General features: G+C 41.4%; 2 protein-coding genes across 3 annotated transcripts in view; both read right to left on the bottom strand.

Moving 5' to 3' along the window:
* Positions 1–9,912, bottom strand: part of tbk1 (TANK-binding kinase 1) — a 56,538-nt gene extending 46,626 nt beyond the window's left edge. Inside the window, exons 1-4 of the mRNA XM_059977585.1 lie at positions 9,796–9,912; positions 5,881–6,002; positions 3,764–3,904; positions 317–446 (exon numbers count right to left, since the gene is read on the bottom strand). Coding sequence (XP_059833568.1) covers positions 317–446; positions 3,764–3,904; positions 5,881–5,967 — 358 coding nt within the window. The 5' untranslated portion in view covers positions 5,968–6,002; positions 9,796–9,912. The remainder of the gene's footprint in view (positions 1–316; positions 447–3,763; positions 3,905–5,880; positions 6,003–9,795) is intronic.
* Positions 9,913–19,484: 9,572 nt separating this feature from the next.
* The window catches only part of xpot (exportin, tRNA (nuclear export receptor for tRNAs)), an 88,165-nt gene continuing 84,540 nt past the window's right edge, over positions 19,485–23,109 (bottom strand). For both annotated transcript variants that reach the window (XM_059977583.1, XM_059977581.1), the window contains exon 25: positions 19,485–20,046. In XM_059977583.1, coding sequence (XP_059833566.1) covers positions 20,020–20,046 — 27 coding nt within the window. In that variant the 3' untranslated portion in view covers positions 19,485–20,019. The remainder of the gene's footprint in view (positions 20,047–23,109) is intronic.

Below are 23,109 nucleotides of genomic sequence, written 5' to 3'. Positions count from 1 at the left end.
AAAATGCACAAGGTATATATTTTGCATTAATACAGTTAAAGTCTACAGCGAGACAAATACACAACAGTTCACCTGGTTCAGTAATCATAAGTCGCCAGTTCTGAAAAGAGAGGGTTAACAGTGGACTTGTAATAGAATATCAAGACAAATGAAAAGTAAACATTGCCATTGGTCAGAGATGAGAGAAAGAGGGCTAAATATAACCTTCCAAATCTTATTTTGCAAGGATAATTTTTATGTTCTTTCAAGAGGCAAGAAACAGTTTAGTAAGTTAAGCTTTCATTTAAGATAGATAGTCAAAGCTTCGAAAACGTACCCACATCTCGCAATACAATCAAGAACTCCGATTCTGGCAGACCAAATGCATTCCCCGACTCTTCCAGAACAGTGTACAGGCTTCCACAAGAGCAAAACTCCATAACAAGCACTTTGTTCCTAGTGGCATTCTGCACGAGAAAGTACAAGAACATTTCACAGTCAATGTGTTAGCCCAGTTAGTCCTGTAACAAAATCCTTCCACACTCGTATGTTCAAGGGAATCTCAGAGCTCGTTGGAAAATATCCACTGGTAGTTAAACATTTGAATCAAAACCCCAAGGGGCCTCAATACAATGATCCCAGGAATGAAAGGGTTAACATGATGAGCATTTGATAGCTCTGGGCATGTACTCACTGGAGTTCAGAAGAATGAAGGGGGGATTTCACTGAAACCTATCGAATATTTAAAGTCCTCAATAAAGTAATGTTTCCTACGGTGGGGTAGTCTAAGACCACAGGACACACTCAGAGGGACATCCATTTAGTAGAGATGAGGAGGAATTTATTTAGCCAGAGAGTGGTGAATCTGTTGCCACAGGTAGCTGTGGAGACCAAGTCACTGGGTATATTTATAGAGGAGGTTGATAGATTATTGATTAGTCAGGGTGTCAAAGGTTATGGAGAGAAGGCAGAAGAATGGGGCTGAGAGAGAAATGGATTAGCCGTGATGAAATAGCAGAGCAGACTCGCTGGCCCAAATTGCTTAATTCTACTCCTATATCTTATGATCTTACAATACCTCTCAGCAGACAAGCGTTCGCGGCAAAGATAAAAAAACAGGAGTAAGTTGGGATTGAAAATGCTGTATGCAGCTTATCGAGGTAATTGTTGAAGATATGATGGGGCCTTCCACTGGAATTATGAACAGGGTAGATACATGGCCACTGTCCAACCAAACATTCCTGTCACAGTGGTTCTACTTGAGAAATCCTGACAATACACTAAACTACATTCTGCCTGGATGGTGGCTCTGTGTAATAAAAGATAGCTATCCTCCAGTTTGTTTCAGATAGGGCACCAATAAATCACACATCAACTCCATTCTTCTGGGCAAACAATCAACATCAGATTGTGACGTGGATTCAGCAATGAGGCTTACATACGAGAGACAAGCCCTTGTATACAAGCTGCTAATCCCACGTGTCACACAGTTCAAAGTGCAGAGCAGAGACAAACCAGCAGTAACAGTATCAATTCATAGGAGGGTCACTAAAATAAAACTGACAATGAATCATAATAATGGAAATATCTGAGCAGATGCAGGTGGGTTTAAGGAACATAGGAATGCAAAACAGAGAGAAAGAAACAGAACAGATACTGAAGGAACTCAGAAGGTCGGGCAGCAGCCATGGAAATTAATAATCATATTTCAGGCTGAGATCCTTCAGCGGGGCTGCAGAGCAAGGGGGAAAATGTCAGAATACAAAGGAGTACAAGCTAGCTGGAAGGGGATAGGTGGAAGCAGATTGTTGGGGAAGGGGGGAAATTGAAGTAAGAAGCTACAAGGTGATAGGTGGAAAAGGGCTGAGGAAGAAGAAATGTGATAGGAGAAGAGAGTGGACCATGGGAGAGAGGGAAAGAGGAGGAACACCAGGGGGAGGTGAAAGGGAGGTGACGAGAAGAGGCAAGAAGGGGAGACAGAGACAGAGAGAGGGAGAAGTTTAAGGAGAGAATTCCAGAGCTTGGAGGTTTGGGAGTTGAAGGTGCAGCCACTGGGGAAATAAACTCAGAATGATAAAAATGCCACAGTGAGAGGACTGCTCAACAGTAGAGTGAAGACCATGAGACACAAACGCAGAAACTCCTTGACAACATAGCGGTTAGCGTGATGCTATTACAGCTCAGGGCGTTCCAGAGTTCAGAGCTCAATTCCAGCATCCCCTGTAAGGAGTCTCTGTACGTCCTCCCCGTGGTATGTGTGGGCTTTCTCTGGGTGCTCTGGTTTCCTCCCACAGTCGAAAGACGTACGGGCTGGGTTAACTGGTCATTGTAAATTGTCCCGTGACTAGGTTAGGGTTGATCAGATCTGTCTGGTGTTGCTGAGGCAGCATGGCTCGAAGGGCCAGAAGGGCCTGTCTGTGCTGTGTCATTAAATAAATAAATATGGCCATTCAGCCCATCGAGTCTGCTCTGCCATTCCATCATGGTTGGTTTATTATCCCTCTGTACCCCATTTTCTCCTGCCTTCTCCCCATAACCTTTGATGCCCTGACTAATCAAGAGAACTAATGAGAAGGGTACACAATGGAGGAGTGGCAACTTAGCTGTCTTAACATGGGGAGGCCATTGAAAGAGCAATCCAATCAGTCCCATTCCCTGTAATTTTCTCTCTCACACAACATGCCCATCAACCCACTCTGATTATTTCTAGAATCAGAATCAGGTTTATTATCAGTGACATACATTATGAAATTTGCTCTTTAGTACAGTGTATTACATAAAATATTCTATAAATTGTAAGAAACCAAAATATACCTGTACATAAAAATGATGCAGTGCAAAAAGAGAGCAAAAATCATGATCTGTTCAGAAATCTGAAGGTGGAGGGAAAGAAGCTGTTCCTAAAACACTGTGTGTGTCTTCAGGCTCTTGTACCTCCTCCCTGATGGTAGCAATGAGAAGAGGGCACGCCCTGGATGATGATGGATACCAGCTTTTTCTTTTGCCTCTTGTTATAACTCAGGGCAAGTTAGAGTGACCAATGAACATGGCAGCATGTGCTGCGCTGGGGAGAGAAACCCTCTGGAGAGCACGCAGATTCCCGGTCCCCAGGAGCCGACGGCTGAGGTGTCGCACTGTGTTGAGGGCCGAAGGAGCTCAGAGGGACTGGGTGAGGCAGGAAGGGATCACAACAGGCACAACGATGAGGCGGTGCTTTAGCAGGGTCCAGTGTATTACAGCATGAACAGGATTTTGGCAAAACTTTGCGGACTTAGCAGTTCTTCAGACAACTACTGTGGAGTTTATCTTATTTAGTGATACAGCTTGGAGATGGCCCGTCAAACCACACTGTCCCAGCACCCCCAACAAACCCTAACCTAATCACGATGACCAATTAACCCTACCCTAACCACGAAGACCCTTACGTCTTTGGTCAGTGGCAGGAAATGAGAGCACGCAGGGACAAACCCACCACTTCTACAGGGAGGACGTACAGAGACTCCTTACACTAGAATTTAACTCTGAACTCTACAACATCCCAAACTGTAAAAGTGTCCCACTGGCCGCTACGGGATCATGACACCCACAGAAAACCAGTGTTTAAGTAATGAATAATGTAGATGTGGTAAATCCACGACAAAACTCATGTTTTTGTCAACTGTCAACTGAACATAAAGCATTATTAAATATATACAGAAAGGAACTGAAATATTACAGGTGGGAATTTTAAAGTAAGAGCAGCGTTGAAGCTGACCCTTTGATCAATACTATATGTTCTCCATACCTCCTCTTCTACAGCAAAGAGTTGTACGATGTTCTCGTGGTTCAGCTTCCGAAGGATTTCAAACTCCCGCATCTGGACTTCAATTGGCCGCAGGTAGCTGATGTTGTTAAACACTTTGACAGCATAGAGGTCACCGGTTTTCTGTGGAAAGTTACCCAATACTGAATGTTACAAGGTGTCAGAGTAAGACATACGCCCTGCAAAGTCCTGTGACTTACATGAGCCTGTGTGACCATGGTCAAACATCAGGCAAATGCAGCCACACTAAGGTCACTGACAACTTTGGAAGTCAACCTGCTGGGAATACTTTCCCCCATGTGGTGATAAGAGAGGGAACATCCTTGGGCTGAACTCGGGGAGAATTCCACACTCCTCTGAGTCGCACCACAGCAGCAGAATTAGGCCATTCATCCCATTGAATCCATTCTGCCATTCCATTACGGCTGATTTATTATCCTTCTCAACCCCATTCTCCTCTCTTCTCCCTGTAACCTTTGATGCCCTGACTAATCAGGAAGATGTCAATCTCTGCTTTAAATATACCCAATGACTTGGCCTCCACAACAGGCTGTGACTCCCCATCAGATCTTTAAACACTAGGAAAGCCTCTGGAAAAAGCAGACTCACAACTCAGTTAAGTTGTGTAGAGTAATACCGTGAACAATACCTCGCTATCCCTCTTTCGCACTCTTTGTTCCTTTTCTGATGTAGTCATTTGTACTGTACTGTTGCCACAAATTTCATGACTTATGTCAGTGACAATAAATCTGATTGTGATTCCTTTTTTCCAGGGAACAGGAACCAACAAAATACAGGGCTCAAGGTGAATGGGGAAAGATTTAAAAGGGCCCTGAAGGAACAACTTCTTCACATATACAGAGCAGGGTGCCAGAGAAAGTGAGTGAGTCAGAGTCAAGAACATTTAAAAAGGTACTTAGACGTGCCGATAAAGTTCAAAGGAAATCTGTGAGCAGTTTTGAACCCCTTTATCCAAGAGAGGATGGGTGGGCATCAGAGAGGGTCCACAGGTTCAAGAGAACGATTCCAGGAATGAAAGGGTTAATGTACAAGGAGTGTTTGATGATTCTGGTTTGTACTTACTGGAGTTTAGAAGAACGAGGGAGGGATCTCATTGATATTGAACAGCCTAGATGGAGGGTATGTGGGGAGGATGCTTCCAAAAGAAAGGGAGTTCAGGACCAGTGGGCACAGCGTTACACCAAAGGGTGGCGAATCTGCGTTCACTGCCACAGGCGGCTATGAAGGCCCAGTCATTGGGCATATTTAAAGCGAGGTCGTCAGGCTCCTGTCTAGTCAGGGCATCAACGGTTACAGAGAGAAGGCAGGAGAACTGGGTAGAGAGGAAAAAACCATGTCGGAATGACAAAGCAGACTCAATGGGCCGAATGGCCCAATTGTGCTCCTATGTCTTATGGTCTAAATTTATTATCAAAGTATGTACTGTATACCACTTACAACCCCGAGATTCACCTTGCAGGCAGTCACTGGAAAATAAAGCAACACAACAGATCCATGAAAAACCACGCATAACGAAGGCCAACAAACATCAATTTGCACAAAGAGGACAAACAGCAAATAATAGGACAGGGAACACGAACCACAGATTCCCTGAAAGCGAATCCAGGGGCTCCCGAGTCAGTGCAGCGCTGAGGGCGAGTGGAGCTGTCCATGCTGGGCCAGGTGCGGAACCCAGGACCTGCACTGATGGTGGTAGCAAGAAGAGAGGGAGACTGGGCAAAGGCAGGCAGATGGTACAGGGATCCTGGCTCTCAGGAGGAGCGAGGCTGAAGAATATATGGACTGAACATGGACCAGCTGAGCCAAAGGGCCTCTGTGCTGTATGAGTACAACTGGGATCTAATTCACAACATACTTTGAGAAGATACAAAATAAACTGACTGGTAACACCCAACAATTCAAAACAGAATTTAATTGTTTCATTGAAGTACAAATGTCGTGCTAAGTTTAGCACCGACCAAGTAGCAGTACTGGTTTAACTCTCCAGACCAGCGAGATAATAAACAGGAGGGGTGGCAGCTGTAGGAGGGAGAAACAGGATTAGAGACTCAGGTCAGTGACATTCTGCCAAAGCTCACCTTGTGGCGGCCGCGGTACACGTTGGCCGTGGCTCCTTGGCCGAGGATATCGGAGATGAGCCACAAGTAATTCTTTGTGCTCTGCATGTCTGAAGCTTTTGAAATCCCTTCTCTTCAGAAAGCTGCAGAGACAAGATTTGATACCCAATTTCAGGACGATTCAGTGGCAGCTGCTGCAAGCCTATTCAACAACACTTCCCAAAAGCTGAATCTGCCCCGAATCTTCAAGGGCTTTTGCAGAGCTGCTCTTTAAATTGCTAAACTTGAGGATACAGACCGTTTCCCCTGAAATATTTCCCCTTGAATCAAAAATAGTTGAAATAACTGACATGATCATTCTACATTTTTACTGAAATTTTACAATGCTTCACACACAAGTGCTGCAGGTCAGACAACATGTTTCAGTCCGAGACACTTCTTGATCCATTTCCACAGATGCTGCCTGGCCTGCTGAGTTCCTCCAGCATTTTGTGTGTGTCGCTTGGATTTCCAGCACCTGCAGAATCTCTCATATTTATAGTTTTCAGTGCCTCATAGTGCCTTCCTCCACAAGACAAGAGATTCTGCAGATGCTGGAAAGCTTGAACGCACACACAAAATGCTGGAGGATCTCAGCAGGTCAGGCAGCAGCTATGGAGGGAAAAGAGGCCAGAATAGTAAAGTACTTCTTCCACCTTTCACCTCCCAGCTTCTTATTTCATTCCAGTCCCCCACCATCCCCTCACCTGATCTCACCTTACAACCTGCCAGTTTGTACTCCTATCCCTCTCCCAGTTCCTTATTCTGATTTCTACCCCCTTCTTTCCAGTCCTGATGAAGGGTCTCAGTCCGTAACGTTGACTGTTTATTCACTTCTATCATTGCTGCCTGACTTGCTGAGTTCCTCCAGCATCTGTTGTGTTTACATATTGGCAAAGACTTGAGTAAACAAACCATCTTAAGCAGAGTTGAATTGGCACAGAATTTCCAAAGAAAATACATGTAGCTGATTACTGTGAGAAATGCTCAGAAGTGGAATAGCAATGATTACAACAACACATTAATTTCAATCAATAAATCAGACAAGATAACATTAGGCCCAGAGGATCTGTCATTATCTGACCCGGGCAAAACATTATTTTTAAAAATTTTTTTTATACATTTTCGACGACACTACAGCGAAAAAAAAACCCCAAAAACAAAATAGGAAATTAATACAGTGCAAGATAAACATACAATAATATAATTCACAATAGTAATTGAAAAAGCACCCAAATTAAAGTCGTGTAAAGTTAGTGTCCCCTCACCCCCGCAAAGAAAAAAAAACTCCAGACCAACCACAGCAAAATGTAGGAAATATAGATCAGAACATTCAAACCCCCAAAACTGTAAATACAATTAAAAACAGAAGATAATAATGCCTACTACCAAAAAAAAAGCTTAAAGGGACTGGAAAAAAAACTTAATGAGAAGAAAGGTTATGAAAATATTCAATAAAAGGTCCCCAGACCTTATGAAACTTTCTGTCCGAATTAAGAATTGAGTAGTGAATTTTTTCAAGGTCTAAACGGGACATAATATCATTGAGCTTGCGTGGGTGGGGAAACATTTCTCTATCTAAGAAGAATTAGATGTCTAGACAGAAGAGAAGCAAAGGATAGTGTTCAACATTTAGTCAAACTCAAATGTATATCCATCTCACCCAAGGAACCAAAAAGAGCAATCAGAGGGTTAGGTTCTAAGTGGTAATTCAGAATATGGGATAGGGTTAGGAAAAACATCTCTCCAAAATTTCTCTAGACTAGGGCAGGTCCAGCACATATGAATAAGAGAAGCCTCGCCACTTTTGCATTTATCACAAACCGGATTAATATTAGGGTAAAATCAAGACAATTTAGATTTGGACATATGAGCCCTATGAACAATCTTAAACTGTAAAAAAAATTTGGGCCAAAGTTTTGGTCCATAGATTAGAAAATGTTATACCCTCTATTATCTCTGATGATCAAACTGGTTTTATTAAAAATCGTCTTCCTTTTTTTAAGATACGGCATTTATTTAATATTTTACACTCGCCTTCAATTGGGACTACTGAATGTGTTAATTCTCTCGATGCGGAGAAAGTGTTGATCGTAAAGAGTGGAACTACCTTTTTGTGGTTTTAGAAAAATTTGACCTCGGTCTAAGTTTTGCCTCTTGGATTAAATTGCTATATTTATTTCCTACCGTTTCTGTTCTGACTAACTCTCAGCAATCCCAGTCGTTTAGCCTTAAACGTGGCACCCGTCAAGGATGCCCCTTAAGTCCCTTTCTTTTTGATTTGGCTGTAGAGCCTCTGGCAATTGTATTTCGAAGCTGTCCTGAATTGACCAGGATCTGGAGAGGGGGGGTTGAGCATAAAGTTTCTCTTTACACTGACGATTTACTATTTGTTCTTTCAAATCCGTCCACATTCTTATCTTCAATGTTTTCTCTTCTTGATCAATTTAGCCAGTTATAAACTTAATCTTCATAAGAGTGAACCTTTTCCAATTAATAAAGAAGCACAAGCATTAGTATTTTGCGACCTCCTCTTTAAAGTAGTTGATAATCAATTTACCTATCTTGGTATTACAGTTACAAGGAATTTTATGGATCTTTTTCATGAAAATTTTGACAACCTTTTGCATTCTACAAAACAGAGTTTGTCACAATGGTCACCTTTATCTATGTCATTGGTAGATCGTGTTAATGTTATTAAAATGTATATTCTCCCTAATTTTTTATACTTATTTCAATCTATTCCAATTTTTATTTCTAAAACCTTTTTTGATTCCTTAGACTCTATTACTTTGTCCTATTTGTGGATGGGTAAGCGTTCTAGAATTAATAAAGCTTACCTCAAAAATCTAAAGAAGGTGGCATGGCCTTACCTGATTTTCGTTTATATTATTGGGCAGCTAATGTTCGTCTTACCTTCTGGTCTTTTATTCATAGCCAGTCTGACTGCCCTAAATGGGTGGCAATGGAGCTGAATTCCACTAAGGATCTCTCTATTTCTGCACTTCTTGGATATGCACTCCCTAGTAGTTTGCCTAGACTAATTGTTAATCCTCTTGTTAGACATACTCTGTGAATATGGGCCCAGTTTAGGAAATTTAATGGTTTCTATGGTTTTTCCCTTTCTCGTCCTATTTTACATAATCATCTTTTTTTTAACCCTCTATGCACAATTCAACATTCTATGTTCTGATGTGGTTTGGGACTCGATTCTCAAATCAGTTAATTCAACTTCTCTTTGTGCTCGCAGAACATTCTAATGTCAACTGGGCTCCAAGAGCAGTGGCAGAACCCTGGGGAGGGTGTACTGGGTGGGGGCAGAGAGGGCCCACAAAACCTGGGATGGTGGGTAGGGAGAAGAGGAGGACGATTCTGAAACCCTAGGGAGGTGGTTGAAGAAAGAAGAGGATCCAAACCCCAGGAAGGCCTGAGTGGGGAAAGAGTATCTGGAACATTGGTGATCAGGAGCAGCCGGAGAGTCTGGGGGTGTAAAAGGGAGGACTCAGAAATTCGTGAGAGGGGAGGAGAGGGATTAAGGGGGTAAGGGACAAAGAGAGAGGTTTGAAGGGGATTAAGGGGTGTATGAGGGAGGGAGGGGTGGGGGCGAGGTAGGGTCAGATGGAGTGAGGGGTGAGGGAGGGATGCATGGGGTGGGGAGCGAGGGAGAATCGGGTGGGGTGGGGGTGAGGGGCTGGGGCGAAGTATGGGTCGATAAAGGAGGGAGGGGTGCGGAACTCTATGAGGTTGTTCGGAGGAGTGAGTTATGGAGAGGATAGAGGTCGAGTTCGTCCCCATGATATGAACTGCAAATCGTCAGGGGAGAGTCGGTGGCCGAGGCCGAGGCCGGGACCCTGGGGTGGGATGGGGCGGGGGACCGGGATCGATGCCGTCCTTTACCTCCCGTCTCGGCTCCGACCCGCTTGCTTCCGATTTCAGCCTCTCCTGCCCGCTTCCGTGTGCAGCGGCCTTCCGAGTCCGGCAGCAGCAGGAGTGACGTGGGACGTTCCGGAACACACACAGACCAGGTGGTCGGGGGCTTCCGGCTGGCTTTTTTCCACAGAGATTGGATGCAGCTGGAACTATAGGTCATATATTAAGTGTGAACGATAAAATACTTAAGAACATAAGAAACAGGAGCAGGAGTAGGCCATCCGACCTGTCTAGCCTGCTCCGCCATTCTATAATATCATGATACCTGACCATGGACTCATCTCCATCTATCTGCCTTTCCCCCATAACTCTTAATTCACCTACTATGCAAAAATATATCCAACCTTGTCTTAAATATATTTACTTAGGTAGCCTCCACTGCTTCATTGGGCAGAGAATTCCACAGATTCACCTCTCTGGGAGAAGTAGTTCCTCCTCATCTCCGTCCTAAATCTACTCCCCCGAATCTTGAGGCTATGTCCCCTCATCTAGTCTCACCTACCAGTGGAAACAACTTTCGTACTTATATCTTATCTTTCCCTTTCATACTTTAATATGTTTCTATATGATCTCCCCTCATTCTTCTGAATTCTAGTGAGGCAACTCAATCTCTTCTCATAGTCTAACCCCCTCATCTCTGGAATCAACCTGGTGAACCTCCTCTGCACTGTACCAAATCCAGTACATCCATCCTCAAGTAAGAGGACCAGAACTGCACACAGTACTCCAGGTTCAGCCTCACCAGTACCCTGTACAGTTGCAGCATAACCTCCCTGCTCTTAAATTCTAGCAATGAAGGACAACATTCCATTTGCGTTCTTGACAGCCTGCTGCCCCTGCAAACCAACCTTTTGTGATTCATGCACAAGTCCCCCCGCACAGCAGCATGCTGCAATTTTTTTACCATTTAAATAATAACTTGCTCTTCTATTTTTCCTTCCTTAATTGGGAACGGAGGAAGAATTTCTTCACTGAGAGGGTGGCAAGGATGTGGAAAAAGCTGTTAATAAAATTGGTGGGTGTGGGGTTTAATTACAACGTTCAAAATAAGTTGGAATAAGTACATGGATGGGAGGGGTATGAAGGGATATGGTCCAGGCTGTGGGTCAATGGGACTAGGCAGAATGACAGTTTGGTAAGGACTCAATGGGCCGAAGGGCCTGTTTCTGTGCTCTAGTGCACTGATTCTAATACAAGACCATCTGGGCCATTCTACAGTCCAGGTAAAGGATCCAACCCAAAATTCCAACTGTCTATTTCCCACCACAGATGCTGCTGAGTTCTTCAAGCACTTTGTGTGTTGCTCCTGTTACACCTACAGTCCCCTCTTTTTTGAGAATCACAGGATCGCTATTGATTTGGGTCAGGAGACCCAGGAAATGAGAGAGAGACTTTGGAATGTCTTGACCCCCCCCCCCCCCCCCCCGGCAATATAAAGCTATGGGAAACGGCCATTGTCTCTTGGAGAAGGAATTGTGTATTAAAATACTGTGTTTCGTGGAAGCCCTCAGGCAAAGTGGGCTGGTTGAGGGAGGGATTGCATCATCCCAACCTGATTGACACCTGAGACCCTGTGAGTCAGGATAAAAGAGGGTCTGTGGGAACAGCCCCTCAGACTCACCAGAAGAAACGCTAGCGATCCCGTAATAGCGAAAGCCAGTGGGAAGGCCATGTACGTCCGGTTCCATTGGCCCCGGAATCGGTGTGCCTTTACCACGGAAGAACGGTTTTTAGCTAACAACAGGGAAATCAACTCCCAACGACTCTCGAAGGATTGACATAATAAAAGGAATGGGCAAGTTTTACCCGTCTTTCTCTCCAACCAAAAAGCTGTAGCTTGAATGAACTAAAGTGACTTTTATATTATTACCGCAATTTTTGGTTTACCAATGTTAGACTTACTGCATTTATCTTCTGCCCGTAGAATGATTGCATTTCTAACTCTGACGGCTAGAAGATCTATATTGTTGAATTGGAAGGAAATTAATCCTCCCACTGTATTTAATTGGTTCTCTCAAACTGTTTAAATTTTGTTTAAATTTAGAAAAAATTAGAAGTGGTGTTTTTGAGACTTCTATTAAATTTGAAAAGTTATGGAGACCATTTATTCAACACTTTCATATGATGTAATATGACCCTGTTCCAAGTTCATTTGATTTCCCAGCTTTTAGCTTATGTATGTTGAGAGGACCGGAAGTGACGGCATGGATGAATATTTATTCTTGTGAGATATTATAAACAGCCCCCTTTTTTCTCTCTCTCTTTTTTTTGCTTCTTTTTTCTTCTATATTAGTTATTAGTTACTAGATTAGTAGATTAGCTAGTTTTGCATTATATATATATATATATATATATATTTGTTTTTTTTCTTTCTTTTTTGTTTTTTTTATATCATATATTATGAAATATTTAGACTTACCATGTTCATACATATATTGTATGGTTTATGTCTTGGTAAACTCATTTATATTGTAACTATTGTTTATGGTTTTTTTTCATATGTAATGGAATTTGTATGTTTGTAATTTTTTTATCAATATATCATTTGTATTATGTCCATATTACTAATAATAATAAAAAGATTTAGAAAGAAAGAAAGACTTTTATATTTCCATCGGACAATACATTATCACCTAGACAACAACAGAGCTTTTCCTTATTGATTATTATTATACCCGCGCTTTGAGATTTAGTATTGATGACGTATATTATCTGTATGTTTGCATTGATATTATTTTTGTGTATTTTTATCAATAAATACTATTAAAAATAGTACCATCAGACTTCAACAGACCTCTCTATCTTTGCTGGTAAGTGACCCAGTTACGGGGTACGTAACACTCCAGAATCCATTATCCTGTAGTTTCTTGTGTCTCCCTACAGTTGTACCATCAGTAAACAAAACTACCATGAGAAACAACAGTGAAATTGTGCTCATGAAATTCCCACAGACAAGAGTTTGGCAATGATCTAAGTAATTTGCTTTTAGAAATAGAATCAGGTATTACTTCATGTCCAGGACTACAAAGGGAGTAGTTGTTGTGTATTTAATATTTAAGTAATGTTCCAAATTTATTGTTTGTTTAAGCATTCTTCATTGTTTACATAATTCATCACGGGTTATATATAAAAGTATGTGAATGGCATATGTCATTCCGCCACTGTGTCATATGCTCGCTCCTCACTAAAGTAAAACAATGTACGTATGTAATCGCAGGCTCCCATATATTTCTTTGGATTAGTTTTGGTGTTACTAAAGCTAACAAAGGCAACAAGTAAGTTTTAAAACAAACCTGAGATGTCTACCTACCTGTTGAAGTACAGCAAGATGTTTAATTTTTAAAAAGCACAGCACAGTTTTTTCACTAGAGGAGAAAAAACTCAGGCTAAAAAAAGGCAGAAAACAGACAGAATTCCATGGGATCATTAACAATGAGTACCGGGTGATAATAATCATAAATAATAAAAGAGGCAGAAATGGCTGGCTACATTGGAAAGATAGGTGTGTTCAATTGCACAAGAGATAACTGGATGATGGAGATTGAATGAATTGAGCAGCATTTTGAACCAATTGAAATAGCCACTGCAAAGTGAGTGCCAGTTTTGCTGAGTGCAATAGGTGGAAAGCACACAGTTTTCTTAGAAGTTTAACTGCGCCAACCAAACCAGCTAAAATGAGCTTTGCTAATATCATGAAAATAATGTAGGGACTTTTAGAACTGAAATCACTGTTGATTGCAGAACACTTTGGGGTTCATAAGCAGAATCAAAAGGAAGGGGAGTCCATTTCAGTTTACATGGCTGAATTGAAGAGATTGTCTGAGCATTGTCAGTTCAGTGATCAGCTTAATGATGTACTGAGAGATTGTTCATTTTCTGGATTTTTATAAGAAAGCATCCAAAAACAACTCCTAACTGAGGTATAACTCACATTTAAAAGAGCAGTTGAAATCGTTGTATCAATGGAAACGGCACCTCAAGACGTAATTGAGTTGCAGTCAGGAATGAAAATGACTGTGAACAAAGGTGCAATGTCCAAACAGAAACCGTCCTGGCTGAACAAATTGTGTTACTGTTGTGACAGAGGCTCACATACATCAGACCAACGCAGGTTTAAAAGTGAAACTTGTAGAAAATGCAACAAAGTAGGATACATACAAAAAGCATGTCGGCAGACAAAAATAAATGTACTGCATGTGGGAGAGAAAAAGATAAAATGTCCAAGTAGATCACTAATCTGCATGCTGTTGAAAAAAATTGATAATGATGAAAGTGACCCAAGACTGAGCAGCCTTGAGATTTACAATGTGAAAACTAATAACAGCCAAGCAATATGGCTTACATCAGAAGTGAACGGCAAATTAATTAAAATAGAATTGGACACTGGCTCAGCTGTTTCAGTCTCTCCACATGATGAGTTTGAACAGCATTTCAGAGATGCTAAACTGAAGCCTGCAGATATCCAACTGAGAACTTACACTGGATAAAAGATAACTCCCATGGGAATGACATTTGTAACAGTGAAATACAACCACCAACAAGCCACATTGAGCTTGTATGTTGTAAAGACGGGAGGGCCAGCATTGTGGGGTCATGATCGGCTGAGACAACTACAACTTGATTGGACATCCACATGCCACATCCCCTGCAATGGAGTCAACCGAAAGCAAATTCAGATAGTTACTGGATGATACCACAGCAGTGTTCAGAGGTGACAATGGAAAACTCAAACATATCAAGGGTAAAATAGTGTTAAATGAAAAAGTTTCACTCAAGTTTTGCAAAGGAACTGTCCAGTTCCTTGTAGCATCTTTGATAAAATAGCCAGTGAGCTGGATTGCATGGAGGCTGAAGGAATTATTTCCAAGGCTGAGTGGAGCCCATGGGCAATCCCAGTGGTCCCAGTAGCTAAGATGAATGGTTCTGTCAGGGCCTGAGGTGATTTTAAGGTTATCATCAACCCAGTACTGACAGTAGATCAATACCCTCCGCCCAGGATGGAGAGTATCTTTGCAAACCTTTCTGGAGGGAAATACTTCAGCAAAGTGAACTTAGCTGAAGGTTACAGACTGTCTACAGATATCCCACTCACGGAGATGAAAGAAGAGTCCGAAGTGTTTCTTAGCAAAAACACTCACAAAGGGCTTTATCACAATAATAGGCTTATTTTTGAAGTAGCATCTGCACTTGCACTCTGGCAGAAAGCTATGGACTAGGTGATGCAAGTCTGCCCGGACACTCTGTGTTACCTGGATGATATCATTGTTACTGGTGAGGTAGTAGTAACACTGAGAACATCACTTGTAAACAGTCCTTGAAAGTGATTCTGTGGGCTACTTCTGAGCACTGGCATTTCCATGCCAGGCCATGATGCACCCAATCAGGGATACTCTCCACTGTGCATCTTTAGGGGTTTGTCCCAGCTTTAGATGACATGCTGAATCCGTGCAAACTTCCACATAAGTAGAAGTGCTGCCGGGCCTGGGATGGAGCATTTCAGTATAAAGCATCTTCACTCTGCCCGCAACAAGAAGCAGGATCTCCCAGAGCCTACCCATTTCAATTTGACTTCCCATTCCTATTCTGACATGTCTCCTCCACCGCCATGATGACATCACACTCAGGAGGAGGAGCCAAACCTCATATTCCAGCTGGGTAGCCTCCATAGATTTCTCAAACTTCCAGCAGTTTCGCCCCCTCCCTCCTTACTCCTTTCCCTTACCCCCAACGTCTTAGTTTGGTACTGCCCCCCTTCCATTCCAGTCCTGATGAAGGCTCTCAGCCTGAAACATCGACTGTTTATTCCCCTCCATAGATCCTGCGTGATTACTTCTAGTCAATGCTGAATACACCATTTAAACAATCACAGTCTAGATTCAAAAAGGTATGTGAACCTCTAGGGCAGTGCCTTCTACAAAAGCTATTTGGAGTCAAGTGTTCCAGTCAATGGGTTGAGATTGGAGGTGTGGGTTGCTCTATAAAAAAGATATACAATGTCAGGTTACTGACAGAATCTGCTCTTCTCAAGTAAGATCTGTTTATGTGCCCCATAAACACATTTGTTTCTAATCAAAACAACTTAGAATTGTAGAGATGCATGAAGCTGGAAAAGGCTACAAAAGCATTTTAAAGACCTGAGTTTTCATCAGTCCACAGTAAGAGAAACTGTCTACAAATGGAAGAAATTCAGTACTGTTGCTACTCTCCCTAGGAGTGGGCATCCTGCAAGGATTGCACCGAGCAACAATGTGCAATGCTGAAGGAGGTGAAATAGAATCCAAGGGTAACAGCTAAAGACTTGCAGAAATCTCTAGAACTTGCTAAAGTCTCTGTTCATGTGTCCACTATAAGAAAAACACTGAACAAGAATCATGTTCATGCAAAGGACACCATTGCTCTTCAAAAAAACATTGCTGCATGTGTCAAATATGCAAAAGACCACATGGATGTTCCACAACACTTTTGGAACAGTGTTCTGTGGACAGCTGGAACTAAACTTGAACTTTTGGCAGAAATGCACACGGTTATGTTTGGAGGAAAAAGGGTACTACACACCAACAGCAAAATCTCATCCCAACTGTGAAGCATGATGGAAGGACTATTATGGTATGGGGCTGCTTTGCTGCCTCAGGGTCTGGACAGCTTGTAATTGTTGAGGGAACAATGAATTCAAAATTACGTCATGACATTTTACAGCAGAATGTCAGGGTAGTGGTCCATCACTTGAAGCTTAATAGAAGTTTGATGATGCAACAAGACAATGGTCCAAAACACAACAGTAAATCTTCAATAGAATGGTTTAAAAAGAAGAAAATTCATGTTTTGGAATGTCCAAGTCAGAGTCCAGACCTTGACCCAATTGAGATGCCATTGCATGACCTGAAGAGGGTATCCCAGAAATATTGATGAACTGCAGATTTTGTATAGAGAAATGGTCAAAATTCCTCCACACCATAGTGCACGTCTGATCAGTAACTATAGTAAACACTTGGTGGAGGTTATTAATGTTAAAGGATCAGTTATTAAATACTATGGTTCGCATATTTTTCCCAGCCTGGACTGAATGACTAAACAATACGTTCAATAAAGATGTGAAAAGTACAATTGTTTGTGTTACTAGTTTAGGCAAATCGTGTTTGTCTATTATTTAACTCAGATCAAGATCAGACCACATTTTATGAATAATGTAGAAAAGCAGGTAATCGCAAAGGGTTCACAAACATTTTCTTGCAACTGTACATCAAAGCATCAATGCATTCAGTGAAATGCAATTTTGGTATCAAATCAGTGAAGATTGTGTCACCAATGTGGGTACAATAGAGGGGAGTAATTACCTCATTTCTCCTCCCTTCACCACATAGAATATAGAAAAACACATTGTATTGCCTTCCTAGTCTGGTGATTGAGTGTAATAATTAGGAAGTACTTCGCAGTTGTACGAAACATTAGTTAGACTGCATTTGGAATATTGAGTCCAGTTCTGGTTGTGGAAGGATGGGACGAGAATAGCGAGAGTGCAGTGGCCATTCTCCCAGATGTTCCCTGGAACGGAGGGTTTTAGACATGAGAAGTTTCCACTGGAACTGAGGAGTGATTAAATATACATTTATAAATTTATGAGGAGCATAGCACAGGCACATCAACACAAATAGCTCAGTGGAAGTTTTGTGTTTGGCTTGTGACAGAACTGAGTATGTAAAGCACAATAGAGCTACCAGTTACTGTTACAGCAACCAATACTTTGGTTGACCAGGCGAACTTTTCCAGAATTTAAGGTTGCGTTATCTCACTGACATATAAACTTCAGAGAGGAAGGATTTAAAAAAGGATCTAAGGGGAAAGTTTTGCGCATGGAGGGCAGTAGAACAGGTCCAACCCAAGTTATGACAGGGTTATGTTCCTGAGAGCTGCTCACAGCCCCAATTGTTTGCAAGTCAGAAATGAACAACAGTGAGCGGGATCATTGGAATAGCTGTGAGAGGAGAGCAGGCAGGCGTGGGAAGAGCAACAGTGAGCCAGCCTCACCGAACTTGTGTGTGTCTGCTTGGCACTTCCAGCCCTCAAGTGTTGCACTTGGGTGGTGTGGCAGGTGATGGGCCTCTTTCTCCCCCGACAGAAGGCGTCGACAGTGACATCGGAGCCTGCAAAGCTATCCCACTGGTCTCTCAGATGCACATTCAAAAGTACAGGCTGAACGTCATAAGCTGGGGAGGACCTGTACAACATTTCAAAAGGCTAGGTAGGAAAGGCCAAGAGGGATTTAAACTTCAAAGTAAATTTATTATCTAAGTATATAATCACTGTTGTAAGACTTGAACAGACCTCTATAATATAAAGATGAACTCTTGAATCCTGTCTAGATCAGTATTACCTGCACTTTCTATGTCATGTTCTCCTTTCGCAGTACCTCACTATAGTTATGACCCGTCAGGGTATCACACTACACGTGACCACAATAAACTAACACCAGTTAGTTAAGAGGACTATTTGCCTTTCTTGCAAAGATGAAAAGTAGTGCACGGATCATGTTGGACTCTTTCAGTAGTTAGGATTAAAGTAGGGAAATTGTCAGAATCAGAATATGTTGTGAAATTTGTTGTTTCATGGCAGCAGTACAGTGCCATAATAAAATGCAAGTAACAATAAGAAATAAAAAATAAGTATGCAAAAAGAGAACAAATAGTGAGGTACAGTGGTGCTAGAAAGTTTGTGAGCCCTGTAGAATTTTCTCACTTCTGCATAAATATGACCAAAAATGTGATCAGATCTTCGTGCAAGTCCTAACAACAGACAGAGAATCCAATTAAACAAATAACACCAAAAGCATTATAGTTGTCTTTGGAGTGTGGGAGGAAACCCATGCAGTCATGGGAGAACAGACAAGCTCCTTACAGACAGCAATGGGAATTTAGGGCTGATCTTACAGCCATGGCTGTAAAGTGTTACACTAGCCTCTACACTACCATGCTCCACCATGAGCACTAATGTGGCATAAACAAAAGGCAGTCCCACTGGAGCTAAAAAGTGGAATTAGGTTGGATTGCTATCTTTGCCAGCAAAAATAGTGGAGCAAATGACTTCCTCTCATTGTTTCTTTCATATGTGACCATTTTGGACAACAGTCATCCTTTCCTGCAGCTGATGGACTAGTCACAGGTGTTGCAGGGAATGTCAAAATGAAAGACTAGTTTGAAGAAATCAGGCATTGAAGGATGAGAAATGTTTTGATCAAGGCGAACAAGAGGCAGAGAATGTGGATGGCCAGAGCAGAAATGGCTAATACAAAGGGACATAATTTTAAACACAAGGGATTTTGCAGATGCTGGAAATCCAGATCAACACACACAAAATGCTGGAGGAATTCAGGTCAGGCTGCATCTATGGAAATTAATAACTGGGCCAGGACTCTTCAACAGGTGTTTTAAGGTGTTTGGAGATGTCAGTAGTGGAGTTTTTAAAAAAATATAAAACACAGTGAGTGCTTAGAACGTGCTGCCGGGGTAATGGTAGAGGCAAATACATTAGCCGTGTTTAAGAGACTCTTAAAGATAGGCACATAGATATGGAAAGATGAAGAGGAAAATGTTTAAATGGTTTGAGTAGAACAGCTCAGCACTGTAAAAATATTGCACAAAAATAAACAAAAACACTTCGCAAAGACATCCGACTGAAATTTATTTTAGTTCATTATACGCTAGAGACTGAAGTTCATGTTTAGCTTATTAGACATCTTTGACAAATGTTTTCTCATCAAGCCATAGAAATGTACATATAATGTAATGGCCAACTACTATTAACAAGAACAATTCCATATTTTACATTGAACTCTTCTGTTCTGAATATCTTTTTTTCAAAAAAGAAAATGAGACTGTGTAATATGGCATCCAATTTCTGCACTCATATTGCAGTACATAATTCAGTTTATTATACAGGAATGAGAGTGTTTCGGCAATAGCACTGACACTTCCTCAATAAATGTCTAATAAGACAAAATATAAGTAATTGGTTAACAAATTACTTTAATGTAATTTAAATAATGAGCTAAAATATGCAGCCTACACAAAACACAAAACCTTTCTGGGAATTGCACAAGGCTTTTTCCAACATCATCAAGAATCAATTCCAGCAAACTGCATAAATTAAGTAAAATGAAGAGATTTTTGATGCTAAAACAAAAATCCAGATTCATTCTCAAGGCTTTGCTCGCTGAAAGAATACCTACAAGAGAAAAGAAAAACAGCTGATTAGTTTACCATTTTAAGACATATTTTGAAGCGATGTTTTGAAATCACAAACTGTATCAATTTATAATTAGGCATGATTTTGCAAGCTTCTGATAACTGAAGATCAAAAAAAATTCCACTGTCTGATAAGTACTGGTGAGTTTTTTCTGCCAAGCTCCAGAAGTAGCAATTTGAGGACTACTTGTCCTTTCCTTGTTCCAATGAGTAATATTTGTGACATCACTGCCCTACTGTCTGCGACTCATGAGGGACTTGTGTCTCTGATATGGTAGACATGAAAGGAAAATTGTCAGGTGTTCAAAGTAAATTTATTATCAAAGTACTTACAGTTGAAGTCAGAAGTTTACACACACTTAGGTTGAAGTCATTAAAACTCATTGTTTAACCACTCCACAGATTTCATTTTAGCAAACTATAGTTTTGGCAAGACGTTGAGGACATCTACTTTGTGCATGACACGAGTAATTTTTCCAACAATTGTTTACAGACAGATTATTTCACTTTTAATTGACTGTATCACAATTCCTGTAGGTCAGAAGATTACAAACAGAATCAAAAGAAATCAGCCAAGATCTCAGGGGAAAAAAAAATTGTGGGCCTCCATAACTCTGGTTCATCCTTGGGAGCAATTTCCAAACCCCTGAAGGTACTATGTTCATCTGTACAAACAACAGTACGCAAATATAAACATCATCGGATCACGCAGCCGTCATACTGCTCAGGAAGGAGACACATTCTGTCTCCTAGAGATGAACGTACTTTGGCACGAAAAGCGCAAATCAATCCCAGAACAACAGCAAAGGACCTTGTGAAGATGCTGGAGGAAACAGGTAGACAAGTATCTATACATACAGCAAAACGAGTCCTATATCGACATAACCTGAAAGGCTGCTCAGCAAGGAAGTAGCCATTGCTCCAAAACCGCCATAAAAAAGCCAGACTACAGTTTGCAAGTGCACATGGGAACAAAGATCTTACTTTTTGGAGAAATGTCCTCTGGTCCCATGAAACAAAAGTTGAACTGTTTGGCCATAATGACCATTGTTATGTTTGGAGGAAAAAGGGTGAGGCTTGCAAGCCGAAAAACACCATCCCAATCGTGAAGCATGGGGGTGGCAGCATCATGTTGTGGGGGTGCTTTGCTGCAGGAGGGACTGGTGCACTTCACAAAATAGATGGTATCATGAGGAAGGAAAATTATGTGGATATACTGAAGCAACATCTCAAGACATCAGCCAGGAAGTTAAAGCTCGGTTGCAAATGGGTCTTCCAAATGGACGATGACCCCAAGCATACCCCTCCAAAGTTGACACAAAATTGTTTAAGAACAACAAAGTCAATGTATTGGAGTGGCCATCACAAAGCCTTGACCTCAATCTGATAGAAAATTTGTGGGCAGAACTGAAAAAGCGTGTGCGAGCAAGGAGGACTACAAACCTGACTCAGTTACACCAGTTCTGTCTGGAGGAATGGAACAAAATTCCAGCAACTTATTGTGAGAAGCTTGTGGAAGGCTACCCAAAACTATTGACCCAAGTTAAACAATTTAAAGGCAATGCTACCAAATACTAACAAAATGTATGTAAACTTCCAACCTATTGGGAATGTGATGAAAGAAATAAAAGCTGAAATAAATCATTCTCTCTACTATTATTCTGACATCAAACACTCATAAAATAGTGATCCTAACTGACCTAAGACAGGGAATGTTTTCTAGGATTAAATGTCAGGAATTGTGAAAAACTGAGTTTAAATGTATTTGGCTAAGGTGTATGTAAACTTCTGACTTCAACTGTATATTACCATATATTACCCTGAGATTCATTTCCTTATTTTTCCAGTTACTGAAAAGATGAAATACAATAGAATCTATGATAAAACATACATCACAAAGATCAACAAACAACTACAGTGCAAAAGAAAACAAACTGTAAATAAAAATAATACTGAGAACATAAGTTGTATAGAATCCTTGAAAGCGAGTTTATAGGTCGTTGAATCAATTCGGAGTTGAAGTGAGTGATGTTATCTACATAGGTACAGGAGCCTGGTGGTTGTAGAGAAAGAACTGTTCTTGACCTGGTGGTGTGGGTCCTAAAGCCTCTATGCCTCCAACTTAATGGTAGTAGCAAGAAGAGAGCACGGCCATCTGGCTAGGCACAGCTCAAAATCCATCTATAAATTCGCTGATGATACCACAGTTGTTGGCAAAATGGGGGTGTACAGGAGTGAGACAGACAAGTTAGTTGACTGGTGTTGCAGCAACAACCTTGCACTCAATGTCAGTAAGACCAAAGAGCTGATTGTGGACTTCAGGAAGGGCAAGATGAAGGAACACATACCAATCCTCAGAGGGATCAGCGGTGGAAAGAGTGAGCAATTTCAAGCTACTGGGTGACAATATTTCTGAGGATCTAACCCTGGTCTCAACTTATCAATGCAGCTATAAAGAAGGCAAGACAGTGGCCGTCATCAGGAATTTGAGGAGATTTGGTTTGTCACCTAAAGCACTCAAAAACTTCTAAAGATGTACAGTGCAGAACATTCTGTCTGACTGCATCACCATCTGGAATGGGAGGGTGGTAACTGAAGCAAGCTGCAGAGAATTGTAGTTAGTCGTCTCCATCATGGGCATCCGTAGTATCCAAGGCATCTTCAAGGAGAGGTGTCCCATAAAAGTGGCTTCCATCATCAAGGACCCCCACCACCCAGGACATTGTTACCATCAGGAAGTAGGTACAGGAGCCCGAAGGCACATATTCAGCGATTTAAAAACAGCCTTTTCCCTTCTGTCATCCGATTTCTACGTAGATGTTGAACCCATGAACACTACTTTTTAAATTCTGATTTTGCACTACTTTGCTTAATTTAACTATATTATATATACACACACACACACACACACAGAGTAATTATTTTCTCCCCCTACATTGATCATGTATTGCATTGTACTGCTGCTGCCCAGTGAACAGCATAAGCTGGTGATATTAAACCTGATTCTGATCACTGATGGGGGATCCTTGCTGCTCTCCTTGTA

This window comes from Hypanus sabinus, chromosome 8, assembly GCF_030144855.1.
Source record: "Hypanus sabinus isolate sHypSab1 chromosome 8, sHypSab1.hap1, whole genome shotgun sequence".
Taxonomy (NCBI): Eukaryota; Metazoa; Chordata; class Chondrichthyes; order Myliobatiformes; family Dasyatidae; genus Hypanus; species Hypanus sabinus.
This window is presented reverse-complemented; position numbering and strand designations above follow the sequence as displayed.